The following is a 19,143-nucleotide window of genomic DNA, read 5'->3' as shown; positions in this document are numbered from 1 at the left end:
TTTTTGTTTTTTTTTTTTTTTTTTTTTTTTTTTTTTTTGTACCATGGATCGAACTCGGGTCCTTGTGCTTGTAAGGCAGGCGGCAGAACCACTGAGCTAAATCCCCAGCCCGTTTGTTTTGTTTTTTAATGGTGGTGCTTTGCAGCTAACGATGGGGGAAAGTCATTGAGAATTAAGGTCAGGACTCTGCAGAGTGGCCTCTCATTCTGCTGGGGTGGTGGCAGTTCTGTAGGTAACCTTAGGAGCTCTCATCGGCTTTGTGCAGGTAGAGGCAAGAATGTGACCAGTTAGAAAGGCCTTATAGGATAAAGAACAGAACAACATTTTTAAGAATCTTCTCCAGCTCAGGGCCGGGGATTTAGCTCAGCGGTTCGGTGGCCCGCCTTGCAAGTGCAAGGACCCAAGTTCATTCCCCAGTACCCCCCCAAAAAAGAATCTTCTCCAGCTCACTAAAAGCAGAGAGTGCCTTAGAAGTATGGAGTCCTTCAGCTGGTCAGCCAACAAAATAACCTGGATAGTCTGGAGAATAACATGATTCCAGACTCTGCCCCCAGGATTTCTGGTTCAGGAAATCTTGGTTGAAGTTCAGGAATTTGTATTTTTAATGAGCTCCCTCATTTTAATGATTCTGATCTCAGCCAGGTTAAGAAATCATGGGCCAGGGATTTACCTCAGTGGTTCTGCCACCTGCCTCATAAGCACAAGGTCCCAAGTTCAATCCCCAGTACCAAAACCAGAAAAAGAAATCATCCTGACCTCTGAGGTTCCTTGGCTTTTAGATTCTCCATGCCCAAGTCAAAGTGATGAGTGAGGAACTAGGCAGAGAGGGCATGGCCGAGCAGCCACATCTCTCCAGCCACGGGTGGGTGGCACATTGTTTGATAATCTAATGCAGAATGCAATTATTGCTTTTACTATAACTTTTGGAATAGAAAACACATAGACATAATTCAGCATTCCAAAAGAATGGAAAGTAGAAAGTGGCCTTAGTCCTATTCTTGCTATGGCTTTAGTTCTCTTCCTGTCAAGTAGAATGTGTTATCCTCCAAATCTTTGGTCCTACATACTTTAATTCTATGAGGTTTGGCTCTGTCACCTGCACCTCCTTCTCTCAAAGTCCCCCTGAAATGTCTGTCCTGTTAGCCACCCTCTCACGGAGCTCTAGCTAAGCACTGGACTTTTTCTGTGTTTAGTATGGTTGTTAGTGCCCAAGAAATTGTGAGCTGGGAGTGTTCTGTGCCTCGCTGTTGCCACCGGACACTGTATCGCCATTGCCTGGACCTTCTTCTGCCGGGAGATGGGATGTAGCTGCACACAGATTGGTTGTGCCTGCCTGGCTCTTGGGAGCAGAGGCATCTGTAGGAACCAGAAGTTAAACGCCATGCTCACTGCCTGTCTTTTGCTATTGGGGGCATCCTCAATCCTGGCCAGGCAGAAACTTCTGATCTCTCTCCTTTCTGTGTTTAGAAACTTATAGCATACGGACACATCACTGGCAATGCCCCGGACAGTGGAGCCCCAGGGAAGCGACTGATCGACAGGATTGTGGAAACCATTTGCAGCTGTTTTCAAGGCCCACAGACAGATGAAGGGGTTCAGTTACAAATAATCAAGGTATTTCTGTTTGCTGACTTGATCTGGGTTTTAAATTAGAAAGCGAATCCCCTGAGGGAATTTGGGCTCTTGACTTCCCATGTGTTAGTTGTCTCAGGTGGTGCCAAGCTGGTACAGAAAAATTTAAGCATAACTTAGATCTTTTGTTAAGTGTCAGAATTTATTAGCGTGGCCTGAGACAAGAGTAGAACCAGGTGTGTTTTCACAGTAAACAGTCCCACTAATAACATTGTAAAGCAGCCATGCGTTAGATCGACTTGAAATCCTCTGGTCTTTCCCCTTGGAGAATCTGGATTCCCAGCCTGGCATTTCTCAGCAGGTCTTCGATACTCATCACCAGCTTGTCCCATTCCTGTGCCCCCACTCTGCTTCCCTGTGCCACATCAACTGCCAGGAATGGGTTGCATGAGATGGGGCCATCTGCTTTTCGGGGAACAGAAGCAGGATGGATGTGGCCAGTGCTCCGAGTCTTTGGCCTTTCATATTTTAGTTCTGTGAGGATTGGCTCTGTGTCAGCTGCACCTCTCTCAAAGCCCCCCTGAACCCACTGACAGTGGCTGGCTGTCCGCCCATTGAAATGTGTATTTTGTGGTTTGCGTAGGTGAAATCATGTGGGAACTTTTTTTCATCCTGAGAGAAGTGTCTGTAATTTCCGTGCTAGGTTTTTCAACATTAACATTCAGAGGTTTGACTTTTTAAAAAGTGAGTCAGTAAAAAGCCTATTCTGACACAACGTGATTGCTTCAAGTAATTTGGATATTTGGGAGTTAGTAATTGCTTTTAAATGCAGAAGTTGGCACTTAGTACTAATTCGTCCAGTTTGGTTTGCAGAGCCATCTTTGAATTTATAAAGAGCAAAAACAAAGCCCACTCCTAGAAAAGTTTGGCCAGGGAGGAGCAGGAGGAAGGTGAATACTCATGAAGGTGACAGTTCCTGGTCTGTGTTAGGCTCTCCTGACTGCGGTGACTTCCCCACACATTGAGATTCACGAGGGCACTATCCTGCAGACAGTGAGGACATGTTACAATATCTACTTGGCCAGCAAAAACCTCATCAATCAGACTACTGCCAAGGCCACACTCACCCAGATGCTGAACGTCATCTTCACCCGCATGGAAAACCAAGTGGTGAGTGGTGTCCCTCCCACTATGGGGCGGGTGTCATCGTCACCTCCAAACTCTTTCAGTGGGCCTCCGTGCGTGCGCAGGGACATCAGCACTTTAAAGTTCATCACTTTTTCTCTCTAATCTCTGTACTGTGCTTCTCTTCTCATTTTAAAATCACAGAGAGAATCTTGTGAGTTTTGAAGTTTGTGTTTAGAATTTGCTTTGAGTTTGTCACATTCAAAGTTTCCTTGAATTCATTTTCTTTTACAACTTTTGTCTTGCTGGCTGGAAAATTTTTAAGCAATAGGCTGGCATCATTTTTGTTCCATACGAAGATGTTAAGTCTGAATCTCATTTAGATCAAATCTTTTTCTGTTGCTTTTTAGTTGCAGGAGGCCAGAGAATTGGAAAAACCAGTCCAGTCAAAACCTCAGTCCCCTGTGATTCAAGCTGCAACCGTGTCCCCAAAATTCAGTCGTTTGAAGCAGAGTCAGGCACAAAGCAAACCAACAACTCCGGAAAAAACAGATCTACCCAATGGTGAACATGCCAGGAGTGGCCCTGGGAAAGTGAGCTCAGAAAACGGAGATGTACCTAGAGAAAGAGGCCCATCGCTCTCAGGTATGGTGGAGCTTTCCAGGGGCAAGGGGCATCATCTTGTGGCTGAGGGGCACATAAAGGAGGTGCCTCGTAACATTTGAAGGAAACCTCTGAGGGCAGCTGCTCTATTTTTGGGTCTTCCCCTTGACTTCCCCTTTGCTTTTCTCTATGGAACACAGCCAGTGAAGCGTGATGTGTAAGGTCCCATTGCCAGCTGTGCAGTCTTCTCAAAATAGTTCCTGGATTATATCTAGTTGCTACCCTTTTTGTGAGCTCAGTGCCATGGGCCCAGTTTGGGTCACCTATCTCTGTGGCAAATTAATTGGGTGATTAGCCACTCAGTGCCTGTCTTCTCTGTCCAGAGGAGAGCGAGGGCCTTGCTTCTCCTATGCACGCTGGATCTCTGTGCCTTGCCCAGGGCCTAACAGTTAAAAGCCACTCACAGGCCTCAGTGGAAGAGTCAGAGTGCTGGATGGGAGAGTAGATAGGTGGCTTTGTTTCTTGTGCTTGCCAGGTGTATCTCTTGTTTTTGTTTGCTTTTTTAAACAAAACAATATTCAGCACCTAGTTATGATCTTAAAGTAAATGAATATAAAGCATGAAATCTCAGAGAAGAGGGTTGTTCCGAGACTGTTTCTAAATGTTTACATCTCCGTCTGGATATAGTTATGAACTAGATCCAAAAATCTTCTCTCAGGACTTAACCTTCCCCAGATAACTCTGTTAAATAATTCTTCACTCGGACTGGTTGTTCTGCACGAAATATCTGTCCCCTCCGTGACTCCTTTCATTCCTTCTTCAGTCACACTGCTGATAATTTCTGTTGATAGTATCTTCACTCCTTGAGTGCACATATTTGAGCAGCTTTTTATTCCTTTACGATCGAGCAGAGCACTTGGCATGCGCTGGCCTGGAAGCAGAGTAAATATTGCTGGAATGCTGCGCTGTGTCCATGTTCTCAAGGGAAGCACAGGAGAGAGAGGAAGTTGCCACCGAGAACTGCATGTGTTTCGGGGCGAGCGGAGTAGCTCTCTGCTCACGCCTGCTGCTGTGTGTCTTAAGGAAGGTGCTGAGAAATTTTCTGCACACCTGCTGTCTGTGTTGTTGCCTTTGCCTTCCCAACCCTTAGGGCAAGGACCGGGTTTACACTCTAACCCTAATCAAGCTGTGGTCAGTCAATACATGTCAGTATTTAAACACTGAGGTAAGTACAGCTGTGCAGATGGAACAGCACTTCCCTCTGAGCTTCATGAAAGGCACGTCCTCTGTGGCCCATTTTCTGTGCAGAAGCCAAAATGATCTCTTAGAAAGCATGATTACCCCCTGCTGAAAACCCTTCGGTCATTGCTGCATCCTCTCCCTTCCAAAGTGCAGTTCATGCCTGCCCTTCTCCCATGATTTGCAAAGCTCCATGTGGTTGGGCCCAGCCCTCTTTTTCCGCCCCCTTCTTACAATTATTTGCTGCACGGTGCCATGAGCAGTGTTTGTGCTTCTTAAAGGTACCGTGCTTATCCCTGCCTCTGTGCCTTTGCACTTGCCATCCGTTTCTCCTTCGCACACACCCCCACTGTGGTTCGAAATGAGAGCCCTTCCCTGATGGCCGTCACAGCTCTCCTCGTCCCCTGTCGTCATTGTGCAGGGTATGAGTGCCTGCCCTGACTGAAGCACCTGTGCTCACGCACTCCCTCGGGAGACCTGGGTTCCCGGGTTCGCCTCTCTTCCAGCACCGGAGCAGGCTCTGGCACAAATAACACACCCTCAGGAGATGCATTGTTTTTAATGAATTGGGAAAAACGTGACCTCTAGAATTTAGTTTTATGGAGACTCAGTAACTTGGGAAGTTCTGCTCCCACCAAGAGAGAACGGTTTGTAGCTGAGGCATTGCTGCAGGTTCGGGCGTCAGTATCTGTGAGGCTTTGTCCAGGCACGGGGGAGTCGGGTCGCTGATGAGAATGAGACCATAAACCTGCAAATCCGGGGTCAGAACAGCTGTGTGCTCTAAAAAATAAGTTCTACAGAAGGGGACGTTGAGCATCCAAAGAAGAAGGACCACCTGAGAGGCAGGCAGTAGGAGTGAGGAGACCCAAACATGAGTGCCTCTGTGACAGAGGGGACATGTGCAGCTCTCCTGCAGAGGGTCCCGTGATGTCAGTGTCACTGGCCAGTCCCGACTGGTCACTCATCGTGACAAGTACTGTGCTCTTTAACCTAATGTGCAGCACACCGTTCCCTGTCTCATTAACTAGGGGTCCTCCCCGCGGCCTTCCTGTGATAATTTACTTCCCCATGTAATTTGCATAGAGGGAGAGATTTACCCCTTCACTGTTTTTCATTCTGAATTAATAAATTTTTAAGTTGCTTTGTCGGTCCTATCCAGGCTAAGGAGTGAATTAGATTTGATCTTTGTAAAAACAAAATGAGATTTTTGAGTTCAAGACATACGAGTGTATGTGAGTTTTTGGATATGTCTATCTGAGCTTGCCTAGGAAACCCATTCCACCTATTCTTAGGCAGAGGCACAAGAGAAAGCTTCATCTTTTGTTTTGCCAGGAGCTGTGGTGGGATAAAGTCCAGCTCTGGCCCCTAAGTTGGTGTGGAAAGGCACTGGGCGGAGCAGCCAGGGCTTAGGAAGGAAGAGAAAACAAGATGGGGCCAGAGATTTAGCCAGTGGTTCCTCCACCTGCTTCACAAGCGCAAGGTCCCAAGTTCAATCTCCAGTACCAAAAAAAAAAAGAGAGGGAACAAGATGGAGGTGTTAGTGTTCCATGAAGCAGAACTTAGAGCAGATGCTACCTAAAGGTTTCTGAAATCCAATGGTTGTTTCCACTGACACAGTGGAATTTGGCCTTGGGGAGAACTTCCTTGTACCCTTTCCCTTCTGAAATGTAACTTTAGCAGAACACTGATGTAATTTTCCTCTCCCCCTTCTTTCTTTGCTCTGGAAATGCCACATGTGTGTTTGGTGTATATAGGGACTGATGATGGAGCCCAGGAAGTGGTGAAGGACATTTTAGAAGATGTGGTCACATCTGCTATAAAAGGTAAGACTCAAGGACAACACAGCTTTCACTGGGCCTGATTCCTCCAAAAAGTCCTCAGGCCAATAGGATCTTAATGAGATAATTGACAATGTGAAATAGGAAAAAAAGGGCTAAAGGTGTAGAGAAAGTGGAAAGGATAGGGGAAAGGTAATAAGGGAAATAAAAAAAAATAGGAGAAAATGAAAAAATGGAAATAAAGTGTTTGTAAATAGGGAGGGGGAAAGGGGGTGAAGGGAGGGCAGGGACAAGGGGAAAAATGAGAACCAAGACCTGTCATTTAAGGTACAAGATCCCAATGATGAATGTAACTGTACTGTGTACCTAAAATGTACCAATAAACTGAATGAGGGGGAAAAAAATCCCTCAGGCAGTCATTCAGAGGTGGCGTTTCTTCTTTCCAACCTAGTGAAGTAAGTCACAGAGCTCATGAGAACTGAGTCTGCTGCTGCCTGCCCTTTCATGTGGATTTCAAGAGTTACCTGGTATTAGTGGTGCTTTTGTTCTTACTTGGGTTGATGGGCCGCAGTCCGACCTAGGTAGGTTGGGTGCTTCCCCTGAAGACACAGAGGCCCCTCTACATCCCTTCTGTCGGAGGTGTCCAGGTCTCTGAGAGAGTAGGTTGTAAGCTATGAGATCCGTGTCTATCCCTGCTGAATTTTCACAGCCGTTGATGTGTCCAGGGAACATTCCACACATCCACAGGTGTTGGTTATACAGGGAAGCTTTATTCATATTGTAAAACATCATTCAGATGTTTCATGGTTTGGTTTCAGTAGTGTTACACTTGTATAATTCAAAATAACTTATTAGGTGGTTTTTCCTCCAAGTCTCAGGTCAGTGGTTTTTGTTGAACCCTTGGTTCCAGTGCCTGTAGAATAGTTTACAGTCAACCTGTTTTTTTACAAAAAATAGAATAAAATGAACCTGGCATAGTGGTACGTGCACACCTGTAATCCCAGCACTTGAGTGGTTGAGGCTGGAGGATCACCGTGAGTTCAAGGCCAGCCTGGGCTACATAGTAAGATCCTGTCTCAAAAAACAACAAGGGCTGGGAATTTAGCTCAGTGGTGCTGTCACCTGCCTTGCAAACACAAGGACCTGAACTCAATCTCCGGTACCAAAAAAACACAACAATAAAAAAAAAAAAAAAAAAAAAAATCTGACTACATCACATGTAGTAATGTTAAGAATTGTTTCATGCTGGGTGTGCTGACACACACCTTAATTTCAGCACTAAGAGAGGGAGGCAGGGGTGGAAATTTATCCCAGTGGTGCCACTGCCTGCCTTGCAAGTGCAAGGTCCTGAGTTTCATCCCCGGTACCAGAAAAAAAAAAGAGATAGGGAGGGAGCAGGAGCATTGAAAGTTTATGTTCTGCCTGGTACCTTAGGGAGACCCTGTCTCAAAATAAAAACCCAAAAGGACTGGGGATGTAGCTCAGTGGTAGAGTGTTTCTGGGCTTAATCTTCATTACCACACTTAAAATTTTTTTGTTTAATTTCATGAAGCATGTTTCTATACTGGGACATGATTTTAAGTATCAATTTTTTACTGAGGTCATGATCTTTTTTTTTTTCCAGTGTCGAATGGAACCCAGAGCTTACCTATACTAGCCAATTACCACTAAGCTACAGCCCCATCCCTGGGTCATGATACAAAAAATGTTTTTTAAAACCCTATTTTTTTCTACATTAAGGTGCCACAAAGCTAGAAGTTACATTATTTAACTCATTGTAGAAATGACTTTAAAATAGTATATTCAGGAGGCTGAGGCAGGAGTTCAAGGCCATCCTGGGCTACATAGTTCAAGCCAGCCTGAATTACAGAGCAAGACCCTTACTCATAAAACAAACAAAAAATTGTGTGATTTTATTTTATTAGATTTGTCTCTGGGGTCTGTACAGGAATTCATCATATAATCAGTGTTTGTCTGCCTTGTTCCTAGCTATATCCTCCAACCTGTGTCACACCCAGTCACATAACAGGCACTTGATAAATATTTGTTGAATGAGTGTCTGCTTTATAAAACTATCATTGAAGATTGTGTTTATTGAGTTGTTTAGTGTTCCTTAATAGATGTAAAGAGCCATATGATAAATTCCCCTTAGAGTTTCATTGTTCTGCTAATCATCAGATACTCTTTCTTTCATTAAATGATGAAATCTGTTTAATTCTTCTTTCACATGGCTGCCAGGAAGCTCAGGTCTTTCTTTGTAACTAAGGTTTTTGTCCTAACTGGCTCTTCTCTAATTCCTTTATCAGTGACAGCCAACCTTTTAAGAGATAGACTGCCCAAACTGCAGTCCAAAACCCACCTATTTATCGAAAAAGTGCCAACACTGCAGTTAAGCCTGAATACTAAAGTTTTAGTTCAGAAAAAATAACTCATACATTAACATCTTTTGTCTTAAAAGAAAAACAAGACATGTACCATAGGTTCACCACCAGTGACCTATATTAATAGTCCTTTAAAAAAAAAATCTTTGTTTTTCATATTTAGCTGCTTGTAATCTTTTCAGATGTGGATGGGGGTGGGTGAGCTGCATTATGCAATTCTGGAGGCACCATTGGTGTGGATTTCAATATGAATGAACCCCCTGAAGTAACTTGTGCATTGCTGAGTAAAGCTTCAGCACCACCTCGGCCCTGCCTTACACCCTCATGGGCTAGTGGGAGGGAAAGGAGAGGAGCAGTAGCAGGGAGGCTGTGTGAATAACTTCTTTCTGGTGTCAGGCAGCACTTTGGGATATGTGCTGATTTGGCAATGACTTTTGGACTTGTGTTTTCAGAAGCAGCAAAAAAGCATGGTTTGACAGAACCCAACAGGGTCCTGGGTGGACTAGAGGGCCAGGAATGTGCTGTTCCCCCAGCAGTTGATGAAAACTCACAGACCAATGGCATAGCGGATGATCGGCAATCCTTGTCATCCGCAGATAATCTGGTACGTTGGTAGTCATCCTATTTAGATGCATTTCCGTTTTTACTTTTTTAGAACATAGAGATATAAATCTCTAGCAGATAAAATGGAATACCTGGGCATGGTGAGTCATGCCTGTAATCCATCTTCTTGGAGGCTGAGGCAGGAGAGGATCACAAGCTTGAGGCCAGCCTGGGCAGCTTAATGAGACCCTGTCTCCAAATCAGAAATAAATGGGCTGGGAATATAACTGGTATTTGAATGTCCCTGTGTTTAATCCCAGTATCTATCTATCTATCTATCTATCTATCTATCTATCTATCTAATCTATCTATCTTACCTCTCTGTGTCTCTGTCTCTAACACACACACACACAGAAAGGTGAATTAAATAAGCCCTGTTTGGTCATTAGTCACATGATCTAGTCTAATATCCCTTGGTTTTTTTGTTTTGTTTTTGTTGTTGTTGTTTGTTTGTTTGTTTGGTACCAGGGATCAAGCTCTGGTCTTTGAGCTTGGGAGGCAGGCTGTGGAACCACTAAGCCAAATCCCCAGCACCCCCTTGTATTTTTGTATTAACAAGTTTAGTTCTTGGAGCATGCTAGTGTTGGTTGTATGTGACACCGTTGTTGAACGTTTTGTTTTTGTTGTTGTTGTGGTTTTTTGGTTTTTTGGTACTGGGGATTGAACTGGGGTCTTTGTGTTTGCAAGGCATGCACCACAACCACTGAGCCAAATCCCTGGCCTGTTAAATCTTTTTATTTGAACTTTTTAAAATTTAAATTTCCTTCCATTTTTTTCCCTCTCTCAAAATCGTATGAATTTGTTATATAAAAATAAGAAAATATAGAGAAGGAAAAATGACTCCCTCTGTTTTGCCTTCTCTATATTGAAATTGGTATATTATGGACAAGTCATTGTTTTATTTATATCTTTCTAAACTTTTTTTTCTTCTTCATATTTTTTCCTGCCTAAATGGTATAACACACTAGACACGCTTTATTGTAACCTTATTTTTTTGTGTTTGTGTGTGCTGGGGATCGAGCCTAGGCCTCATTCATGTCAAGCATATCTATCCTGAGCTATTCCCCAGCCCATACCCTACTAAGAATTTAATATAAGCTGGGTATGGTAGTACAAACCTATAATCCCAGCACTTGGGAAGGCTGAGGCAGGAGAATTACAGTTCAAGCCCAGCTGAGCAATTTAATAATTTAGCAAGACTTTGTCTCAAAATAAAAAGGCGGGTCAGGGATTTAGCTCACAAGCGCAAGGTCCCAAGTTTGATTCCTGTAGCAAAAAAAAAAAAAAAAAGGTCTGAGGATTTAATTCCATGTAAAAGCCTTGAGTTCAGTCCCTCAGTAATGAAAGACAAAAACTTAATATATACTATGAATATCCTTTCAGGCCCATAGATGGGCCTACTACATTATTTTTTAAATAGCTTTATTGTTACCTTGAAAATTGTATATATAAATATTCAAAACAGGAAATAATACAACATGAACCTCCCTCCAAAGCCCAGTTTGTATGTCTTTAACCAAGTTTTAAACCTTTTTTGCTCTTAAACCCTTCCTCCCTCTATGAAATTTCAATGCACCTGATAAGCTGGATACCTATTACTGTACATGCATCTGTGCGTAAGATTTTTTTCACCCTCCAAGAGCCAGTTTTTGTCCCCAGTTTTTGGAGTTATATCACTGTAAAGGACATGCTTAAATCCCTACAAGGAACTCAATTCTGATATACTAGGCTTCACTTGCTTCATTCATCTAAAACTACATCATGGATTCTTTCTGTACAGTTACCAGTACATACAGATCTAACTAACATTTTTCCCCAAAAGGCTGAAAAGCCTTTAAAATTTTTAATGACCACATAAAATTGTACATGTATTTAGCCAGTTACCTGTTAGGCTTTAGATTATTTCAGTTTTGCCATAGGACAGTTTAAAATGAACATCCTTTAGGTAAATCTTACGCACATCTTTGCTTCTATTTTAGGAATAGATTTCTTTAAGTGGTAATTACAGGGGGTCAAGAGTTGCAAATCCTGGGGTTGGGGTGTAGTTCAAAGGTGGAACACTTGAGTAGCATGCACAGTGCCTAGGTCTGATCCCCACACCCCGCCCCCAAAAAAAGAGAGAATTGGAAACTTTAATACTTTTGATCCTAAACATCAGATTGATCTTCTGGGAAAGTATTAATTCAAATCCCTGACCACCCTTAGGCTGTCAGTGCTATTTTCCCTTTCCTTCATTAACACTGGGCTATAGCATTCATTTTCATCATTGGTAATCTGATGAGAGAAAGCTCTTGCCTTAATGATCAGTTGTTTAGGTTTATTTGTCTTTTTCATTTCTTAGCGAATTACTTCATTCATGTGTTTTGCCTTTCTTTTATTTGGGAGGAGGGTTTCCATGTTTCCCTAAAGAATTCTGAGAGGGGCCGGGGATTTAGCTCAGCGGTTCAGTGGCCTGCCTTGCAAGCACAAGGACCCGAGTTCAATCCCCGGTACCAAAAAAAAAGAATTCTGAGAGTAGCCCTGTGTGGTGGTACACACCTTTAATCCTAGCACTTGGTAGACTGAGACAGGAGGATCATTGTGGGTTTGGGCCCTAGTGAGTTCCAGGTCAGTCTCACCTACATAGTGAGACCCTGTCTCAAAAAAAATCTCAAAACAAACAAACAAAAAGATTCTGAAAACTTGTGTAGTAAAAGCTGTTAATCCTTATTATATTTTATAAATATTTACTTATTTTTAATGTAGTTTACTTTTTTAGATAAAGAAGTTTTTTATTTTTTATTAAAGATTGCAAAGATACATGATAACAAGAAATGAAGATACTAAATAAAAATTTCACATATACATGTATATGACAGCAAAAAAAGGATATGAAATAAATAAGAATTTATATAACACAGACTAATCGGAATACATTAGTTTGATATGATCTTCAAACATTATGTTCTTTCTCATTTTCTTATAATATTTTTGAAATAATGTAATTATAAATAAAGTTACATATTATAGTTGAGAAACTGTCCTCAAAATTTTATGATTTATAAACTCCTTGGTTTAATTAATTGATAAATATCATATACTTGTTGATTGTTCCACTTACATTTTCTAACAAAACTTCCCACAGAAAAAAGTATACTTATATTTGAAATCCAAAAGCAACTAAAAAAAATTCACATTTTTAAGATCAGATTTTTCTGTTTCTATTTTATTATATCCCATACTTATTTTTATTATATTTTATAAGCATAATGATAGAATTTAACACCAATAGATATGTAATATTCTTCCCAAATGAATGACTATGAAGTCAAGCATGTAATTTAAAGAAATCATAAGGTTGCCAGAGATAATATCAATATGCCAAATGTGCACAATCCTACCACATTCATGCCCGTTTCTCATTTAATAGTGCACACATATATGTAAAAACATACCCCTCACACATATACACAATGCATATTTTCTACAATGCAATATATACTTAGGTATAATAAAACAGTGCAGTGATGTGTGGAATGTTGGTGATTTGTATAATTTGAGAAAAAACAGATATCATCTTTAAAGGAGTTGGAGAATTTGTAATATGTATCAGATACTAAATGATATTGATGATTAAATATAGTTATAATAAAATTTACTTAAAAATTAATATTTGTCATCAGTAGAAAATAGGTACAAAGATATATTGATAACATAACAACATTTATCTTAACAAATTTCCAACCAAACAAGCTGTAGTGACAGAAAAGGAAGTCTGTAGAAGGCAGAGATGAAAGAGGAAAATGACAGATGGGCGTCAATACTTTTCATGCTACTCATATGTACAGATTTCATAAATTCTCAAATAAAAAAGCAAAGAAAATGAGAACCAAAATAACTCATCAATTTGGTAGACCAACATATAGAGACAAGGATTAATGTATTGATAAATTTTAAAAATATGAAATGTAAAGCCTGAGATTTAGCTCAATAGTGCTGCACCTCCCTAGCCAGAACAATGTGCCAAGTTTAATCCCCATCATCAGAGGAAGAAAAAGAAAAAGGAAAAAAGAAGAAAAGAGGAAAAAAAATAGCATATATACTTTCTGACATACTCAATAAATTAAAAATAAATTATTTGTTATCTCTTCCTCTTGAATTGTTCCCTTCACAAGAATGTAGTGAGCTTCTTTGTCTCTTTCAGTCAGTTTAAGTTTGAAACTTACTTTGTCTGTGAATAAGATTGCTATCCCTGCTTTTGAGGGGGGGTGCTCCTGTTACATGAAGAAGTTTTCTGTCCTTTCACTTTCAGTCTATGGGCTTCTTTTTACACTAGACGTGTCTTGTATACAACATATTATTGGATCTTGCTTCTTAATCCATTCTGCTGGTCCGTTTCTCTTGATTGGTGAATTGAAGCCATTAATATTGATGGTTATAACCGATATGTACTAACTTATTATTATCATGTGTTTTTTTGTTGTTTGGGTTTTTTTTTTTTTTTCGCCTTCTCCTTTTAGTTTCTTGGCTTGCCTATTTGATTTGCTCTGTTGGGCCTCATTGAAGAAGTTTATTTTTAAATGCCTATCATTTTTTTCCTATATCGTGCAACAGTATGCTTAGAAATACATTTCTGAAGCAAGCTAATACAGTTGCCTATAGTTTTTTAATATTTAACTTCTGATCATCTGTCATTTTAAACCTTGCATACCACCTTTTGAAGGACAAGCAACAGGTTTAAAATTGCTTTAATGACTTCCTAGTTGCAACTCCTTTGTCAGTCTCCCCCTCTGTACATTCTCTCTACCTCCCTATTAGAGAATTTGAATTTCTGTGAGATAATTACATTTTTTATTTTTGAAAAGAATTATCCTTGTTTTGCCCTTTTGGTGTTTCTTTTGTTTCTAATCATAGGAATCTGATGGGCAAGGACATCAAGTGGCCGCTAGATTCTCCCATATTCTACAGAAGGATGCCTTCCTGGTGTTTCGCTCCCTGTGCAAGCTGTCCATGAAGCCCCTTGGGGAAGGCCCCCCAGATCCAAAGTAAGGACAAAGTGTTCTTGGCTGTCTACAACCTAGTAACACAGGAGCACAAAGTTCTTGTTTATCGTCCACTGGTTCCCAGAAGTCCCATGCTGGATTCCCATGTTGACGTGGGATGGTTTTGCAACTTCCCCAGCTCATGCATTCTCTACTGTCCTTTCATATCTAGTCATCTGGCTGGGCGTGGTGGTGCACACCTGTAATCCCAGCACTCAGGAGGCTGAGGCAGGAGGATTGCTGTGAGTTCGAGACCAGCCTGGGCTACATAGTGAGTTCCAGGTCAGTCTCAATTACGCAGTGAGACCGTGTCTCAAACAAAACAAAACAAAGCATGGCAAGTCATCTATATTCACTAACTAGTTTCATTTTTCTTGGTTTATGTGTTAAAAAGAATCACTGTATACTGGCCGGGGATTTAGCTCAGTAGTTCCACTGCCTGCCTTGCAAATGCAAGAACCTAAGTTCGATCCTGGTAGCAAAAAAAAAAAGAAACAATCACTGTATAGAACATGTACCCTTTTTGTGCTGATAATGGATTTATTCTCCTAATGGAGGGTGTGGGAGGACTAGATGCCTGCAATCTGTTTCTGGCCTTGCTTGGAAACCTCAGCTTCATGATCAAAGATTTATGCCAGGGAGGGCAAACATCTCTCTGTAGTGAACAAACCAGCCCAAGGGAGTCAGGACTGTGGAGTGAGGGAAGCAGAGAGCTGCATTCAAATCTTTGCTTCTCTGCTTGAGAGCAGCTCCTTGACTGTATGAGTGATTGAACCTCAGCTGAAAAATGGAAACACGGAGAATCACCCCACAGGATTGATTAAATAAAATGAGATGGGTGTTGTCCTGAGCACAGGGCCTGCACTTTCTAAACAGTTACTATTATTAGTCACTAATAATCCTCAACTTTTTTACTGAGATGCTGCTAGTGTTGTGTCAGCCATTAGGAAAGTGGCTCTTGAAAACATTCCATTTCCTACCATCCCTTAACTCAGATGCTTGGGGAAAGAGAGTAAGGCTGGAGGATAAAAAGCACCATCATGGTGATGAAGAGTGGAGCACAGTTGATGGGGAGTAATTGTCCACATCAGTTCAGCCTCAGGGCTGGCTCTTCCCTCAGTTCTGACACTTGCTTTGCCCTCTGCATTTGTTTGTTTATTTGCTGGCCTGGCCTTGAACTCCCTATATAGCCCAGGCTGGCTTTTAACTCATGATGATCTTCCAACCTCAACCTCCTGAGGGTTGAGATTATAGGCATGTGCCACTAGACCCAGCCTCCTCTGTGTTTTTTGTGTGGGAAGAGGCAAAAGCTTAGGACTTGGCTGCTCTTGTTTTCAGAGGGCCTGCTGGTCTGTCTCATTATTCTAGCATTTAGGTGCTATTGCACAATCTTAACTCACTGACCTCAGAAGAATCTGCTCACAGTAGAGGAGCAAGGCCTTCTTAAGAAACGTACTGTTAGCCAAGTGTAGCAGTGTGTGCTTATAATCTTAGCACTCTGGGAGGCTGAGACAAGAGGCTTTCACATTTGAGCCCAGCCTGGCCAGTTTAGTAACTTAGTAAGACCCCATCTCAAAATAAGAAATAAGGGCTGGGACTGTAGCCCAGTGAGAGAGCCCTGAGTTCAATCCCCAGTACCAAAAAAAAAAAAAAAGAAAGAAAGAAAAGAACCATACTGTCGTACATTTTCTTTTCTAGCACTGTTGTGTTTCATTTTCCTTGCCAGATCCCATGAGCTGCGTTCCAAGGTGGTCTCCCTGCAGTTGCTCCTCTCCGTGTTGCAGAATGCTGGCCCAGTCTTCAGGACTCATGAGATGTTCATCAATGCAATCAAGCAGTATCTCTGTGTGGCCTTGTCCAAAAACGGTGTCTCTTCAGTGCCTGATGTCTTCGAGCTCTCTCTCGCTATTTTCCTTACTCTTCTTTCAAACTTTAAAATGCACTTGAAAATGCAGATAGAGGTATGGACCCTGAGTTTTTCATTTTGTTTTGTTTTTATTTCATGACATTCCTCCTAAATTAGAAACCCCTGATGGCATAGTCACCAGAGCTGGGGTCACACAGCCTGCTTATTGGCACCCCAGAGAGGAATCTTTCTACAAATGAGGAAATTCTGTTAATGTTCTGCCTTTGAATCTCATATGCTTTTCATTTTACCAAGGGCTTAAAGTGCATGCTGTACATGCTGAGCTCAGCCTCCAAACATGTCTGTTTAGTTCATAAATTGTTTGAAATGATTTGACTTAGTTGACGGATGGAAAAATTGTATTTTGTATGAAAATCTAGATTTCTGGTTCTCAAAAAAAAAAATCACAACACACGAGTCCTGCATTTACCACCTGGCAGCCCTGCTAACCATCCCCTGACCAGGCTAGGGTTCCATTGCTCTTTAGCAGTGAGTGTACATTATTCTTTTCTCCTACCCAGGCTGACTCTCTTATTGTAAGACCTACTTGGCCTCTAAAGACCTGGGAGCCAGGCGTGGCACACACCTGTAATCCCAGTATTCCAGTACTTGGAAGACTGGGGCAGGAGGATTGCCACAAGTTCAAGGCCAGCCTGGGCTATGTAGTGAGTTCAAGGCCTGTCTGAACTATATGGCAAGATCCTGTCTCAAAAAAAAAAAGAAAGAAAGAACAGACTTGGGATTTTTGAGTCCTAACTGAAACTGCTACTTGATGTCCTCTTTTGTCTTCGTGTCATATAGGTCTTTTTCAAAGAGATTTTCCTGAACATTTTAGAAACATCCACAAGTTCTTTTGAGCACAGGTGGATGGTCATTCAGACACTGACAAGGATCTGTGCAGGTATTTTCACCTGAGGGTGCTTATCCATTGGGTTTACTCCACATACTTCCCACGTTTTCATCTCCCAAATCCATAGAAAAACTAATTCCTCTGTGTAGAGTCTTAGTGAAGTGTTGAGGAAGTCATTCTCTAAAAGACTTGTTCTGACTTGGTGAGAAGTCATACCTTACCAGATATTTGTTTGTTTGTTTTGTAACTGGGATGGAACTTGGGACTTTGCACTTTCAAGGCAAGTGGCGAAACCACAGAGCTAAATCCCCAGCCCTGGGGATCACCAGTTTGCCTAGGGACTTTCTGATGTTAGCCCTAAAAGCCCCACACCCCAGAAACCCCCCAAACCTGGCAAACTAGGACTCTTGATCGCCCTGTCTACAAGCTGGGTACTGTTGGTTAATCATAGGATCTAAGATACTGGTGCTGCCAATTCTTGATTGAGTGCTAAGGTAAATTGGACTTGACTTTACACCATGTAATCATGTGGCTTCACACTAAGCAACCCCTTTGTCACTAATCAAACGTATCATAGGAATGGCACAATTTTAGGAGGTGGATTAGTGCATCACCCCCTCCCATTTGTTTGTTTTTTTTTGTGATGCTGGGGATTAAAGCCAGGGCCCTATGCATGCTAGGCAAGCACTCTACCACCGAGCTACATCCCTAGCCCTATTATTCCTTTGTTTTTTTTTTGCTTCTGGGGACCGAACTCAGGATCTTGTGTTTGTGAGGCAGTCGGTGGAACCACTGAGCTAAATTCCCAGCCGTATTCCTAGTTTTCATGAGGAAATTGAACCTTGAAGAGATGGAATGAACTGTCTGAGATTTTGGTTAGTGTAGAGACAGGCCTGAGACAGCATGCATACACACAAACACAGACAGACACACACACACACACACACACACACGCACGCACACACACACACACACACACCCAATACCGGTGACATGCATTCATTCATTTCCCGAGTTAGGCATGGCCACCTGAATCAAAAATTAAATGAGACATTTTTGGCAAAGAAATCTTAAGAAAAACTGCTGTTTGTCTTTGATCTGAATTTTTAATATGTGTGTTATTTTCCCAGATGCCCAATGTGTTGTGGATATTTATGTCAATTACGACTGTGATTTAAATGCTGCTAACATTTTTGAGCGCCTCGTAAATGATTTATCCAAAATCGCTCAGGGAAGAAGTGGACATGAGCTGGGAATGACACCCCTGCAGGTAAAAATACAATATTTAAAGCTCATTCACTTACTGAATTCCACCCACATGCCAGGCACTGCCCTCGGTGCTGGGAATGCAGCAGTGAACAAAGCAGAAATACTCGAATATGCACACATTTCCTACCAGGATGAAATGATAAGAGAGAAGTCTGATGGGTGCTGATAAGTGCTGCAGAAAAGAATGAAAGAATGAAGCAGGGGTGATAAAGATGAATTGGAGGTGGGGTGTCTCCATCCTTAATGGGGTCATCACAGTGGTGGCCCTGAGGAGGTGACATTGGAGTGGAGGCGTACAGGAAGAGAATTCATTTCTAATCACCTCCTGCAGTGGGAAGCAGGACCCCAGACTCCAGGATAAGCAGAGGAGATCGCCCATCAGTAACTGCCTGGTTGTCACAGTGCCTGCAAGGACAGGAGGATCCTGAAAGTTCCAGAGTGAATTTCCTAGAAGCAAGTCATACTTGTCATTAGATTCACAGGGAGATCTGTGTTGTCCAAAGGGCCAGAGATTTCGCTGCCTGCCTTGCAAGGGCAAGGGCCCGAGTTCAATCCTCAGTACAAAAAAAAAAATGTTATTTGAATGTAAGATGTTGTCACAGTGCCTGCAAGGACAGGAGGATCCTGAAAGTTCCAGAGTGAATTTCCTAGAAGCAAGTCATACTTGTCATTAGATTCACAGGGAGATCTGTGTTGTCCAAAGGGCCAGAGATTTCGCTGCCTGCCTTGCAAGGGCAAGGGCCCGAGTTCAATCCTCAGTACAAAAAAAAAAATGTTATTTGAATGTAAGATTTGC

General features: G+C 42.0%; 1 protein-coding gene across 1 annotated transcript in view; it reads left to right on the top strand.

Moving 5' to 3' along the window:
- The window catches only part of Arfgef2 (ADP ribosylation factor guanine nucleotide exchange factor 2), an 82,677-nt gene that overhangs the window by 15,137 nt on the left and 48,397 nt on the right, over positions 1-19,143 (top strand). The window contains exons 7-15 of the mRNA XM_033767089.1: positions 1,468-1,614; positions 2,563-2,742; positions 3,108-3,342; positions 6,294-6,362; positions 9,151-9,302; positions 14,195-14,325; positions 16,049-16,283; positions 17,030-17,129; positions 18,209-18,348. Of these exons, the coding sequence (XP_033622980.1) occupies positions 1,468-1,614; positions 2,563-2,742; positions 3,108-3,342; positions 6,294-6,362; positions 9,151-9,302; positions 14,195-14,325; positions 16,049-16,283; positions 17,030-17,129; positions 18,209-18,348 (1,389 nt within the window). The remainder of the gene's footprint in view (positions 1-1,467; positions 1,615-2,562; positions 2,743-3,107; positions 3,343-6,293; positions 6,363-9,150; positions 9,303-14,194; positions 14,326-16,048; positions 16,284-17,029; positions 17,130-18,208; positions 18,349-19,143) is intronic.

The sequence above is a fragment of the Fukomys damarensis genome, unplaced genomic scaffold, assembly GCF_012274545.1.
Source record: "Fukomys damarensis isolate Sample0158 unplaced genomic scaffold, DMR_v1.0_HiC HiC_scaffold_22, whole genome shotgun sequence".
Lineage (NCBI taxonomy): Eukaryota > Metazoa > Chordata > Mammalia > Rodentia > Bathyergidae > Fukomys > Fukomys damarensis.
Note: the sequence above shows the minus strand (reverse complement) of the source record. Positions and strands in the feature narration are given on the sequence as shown.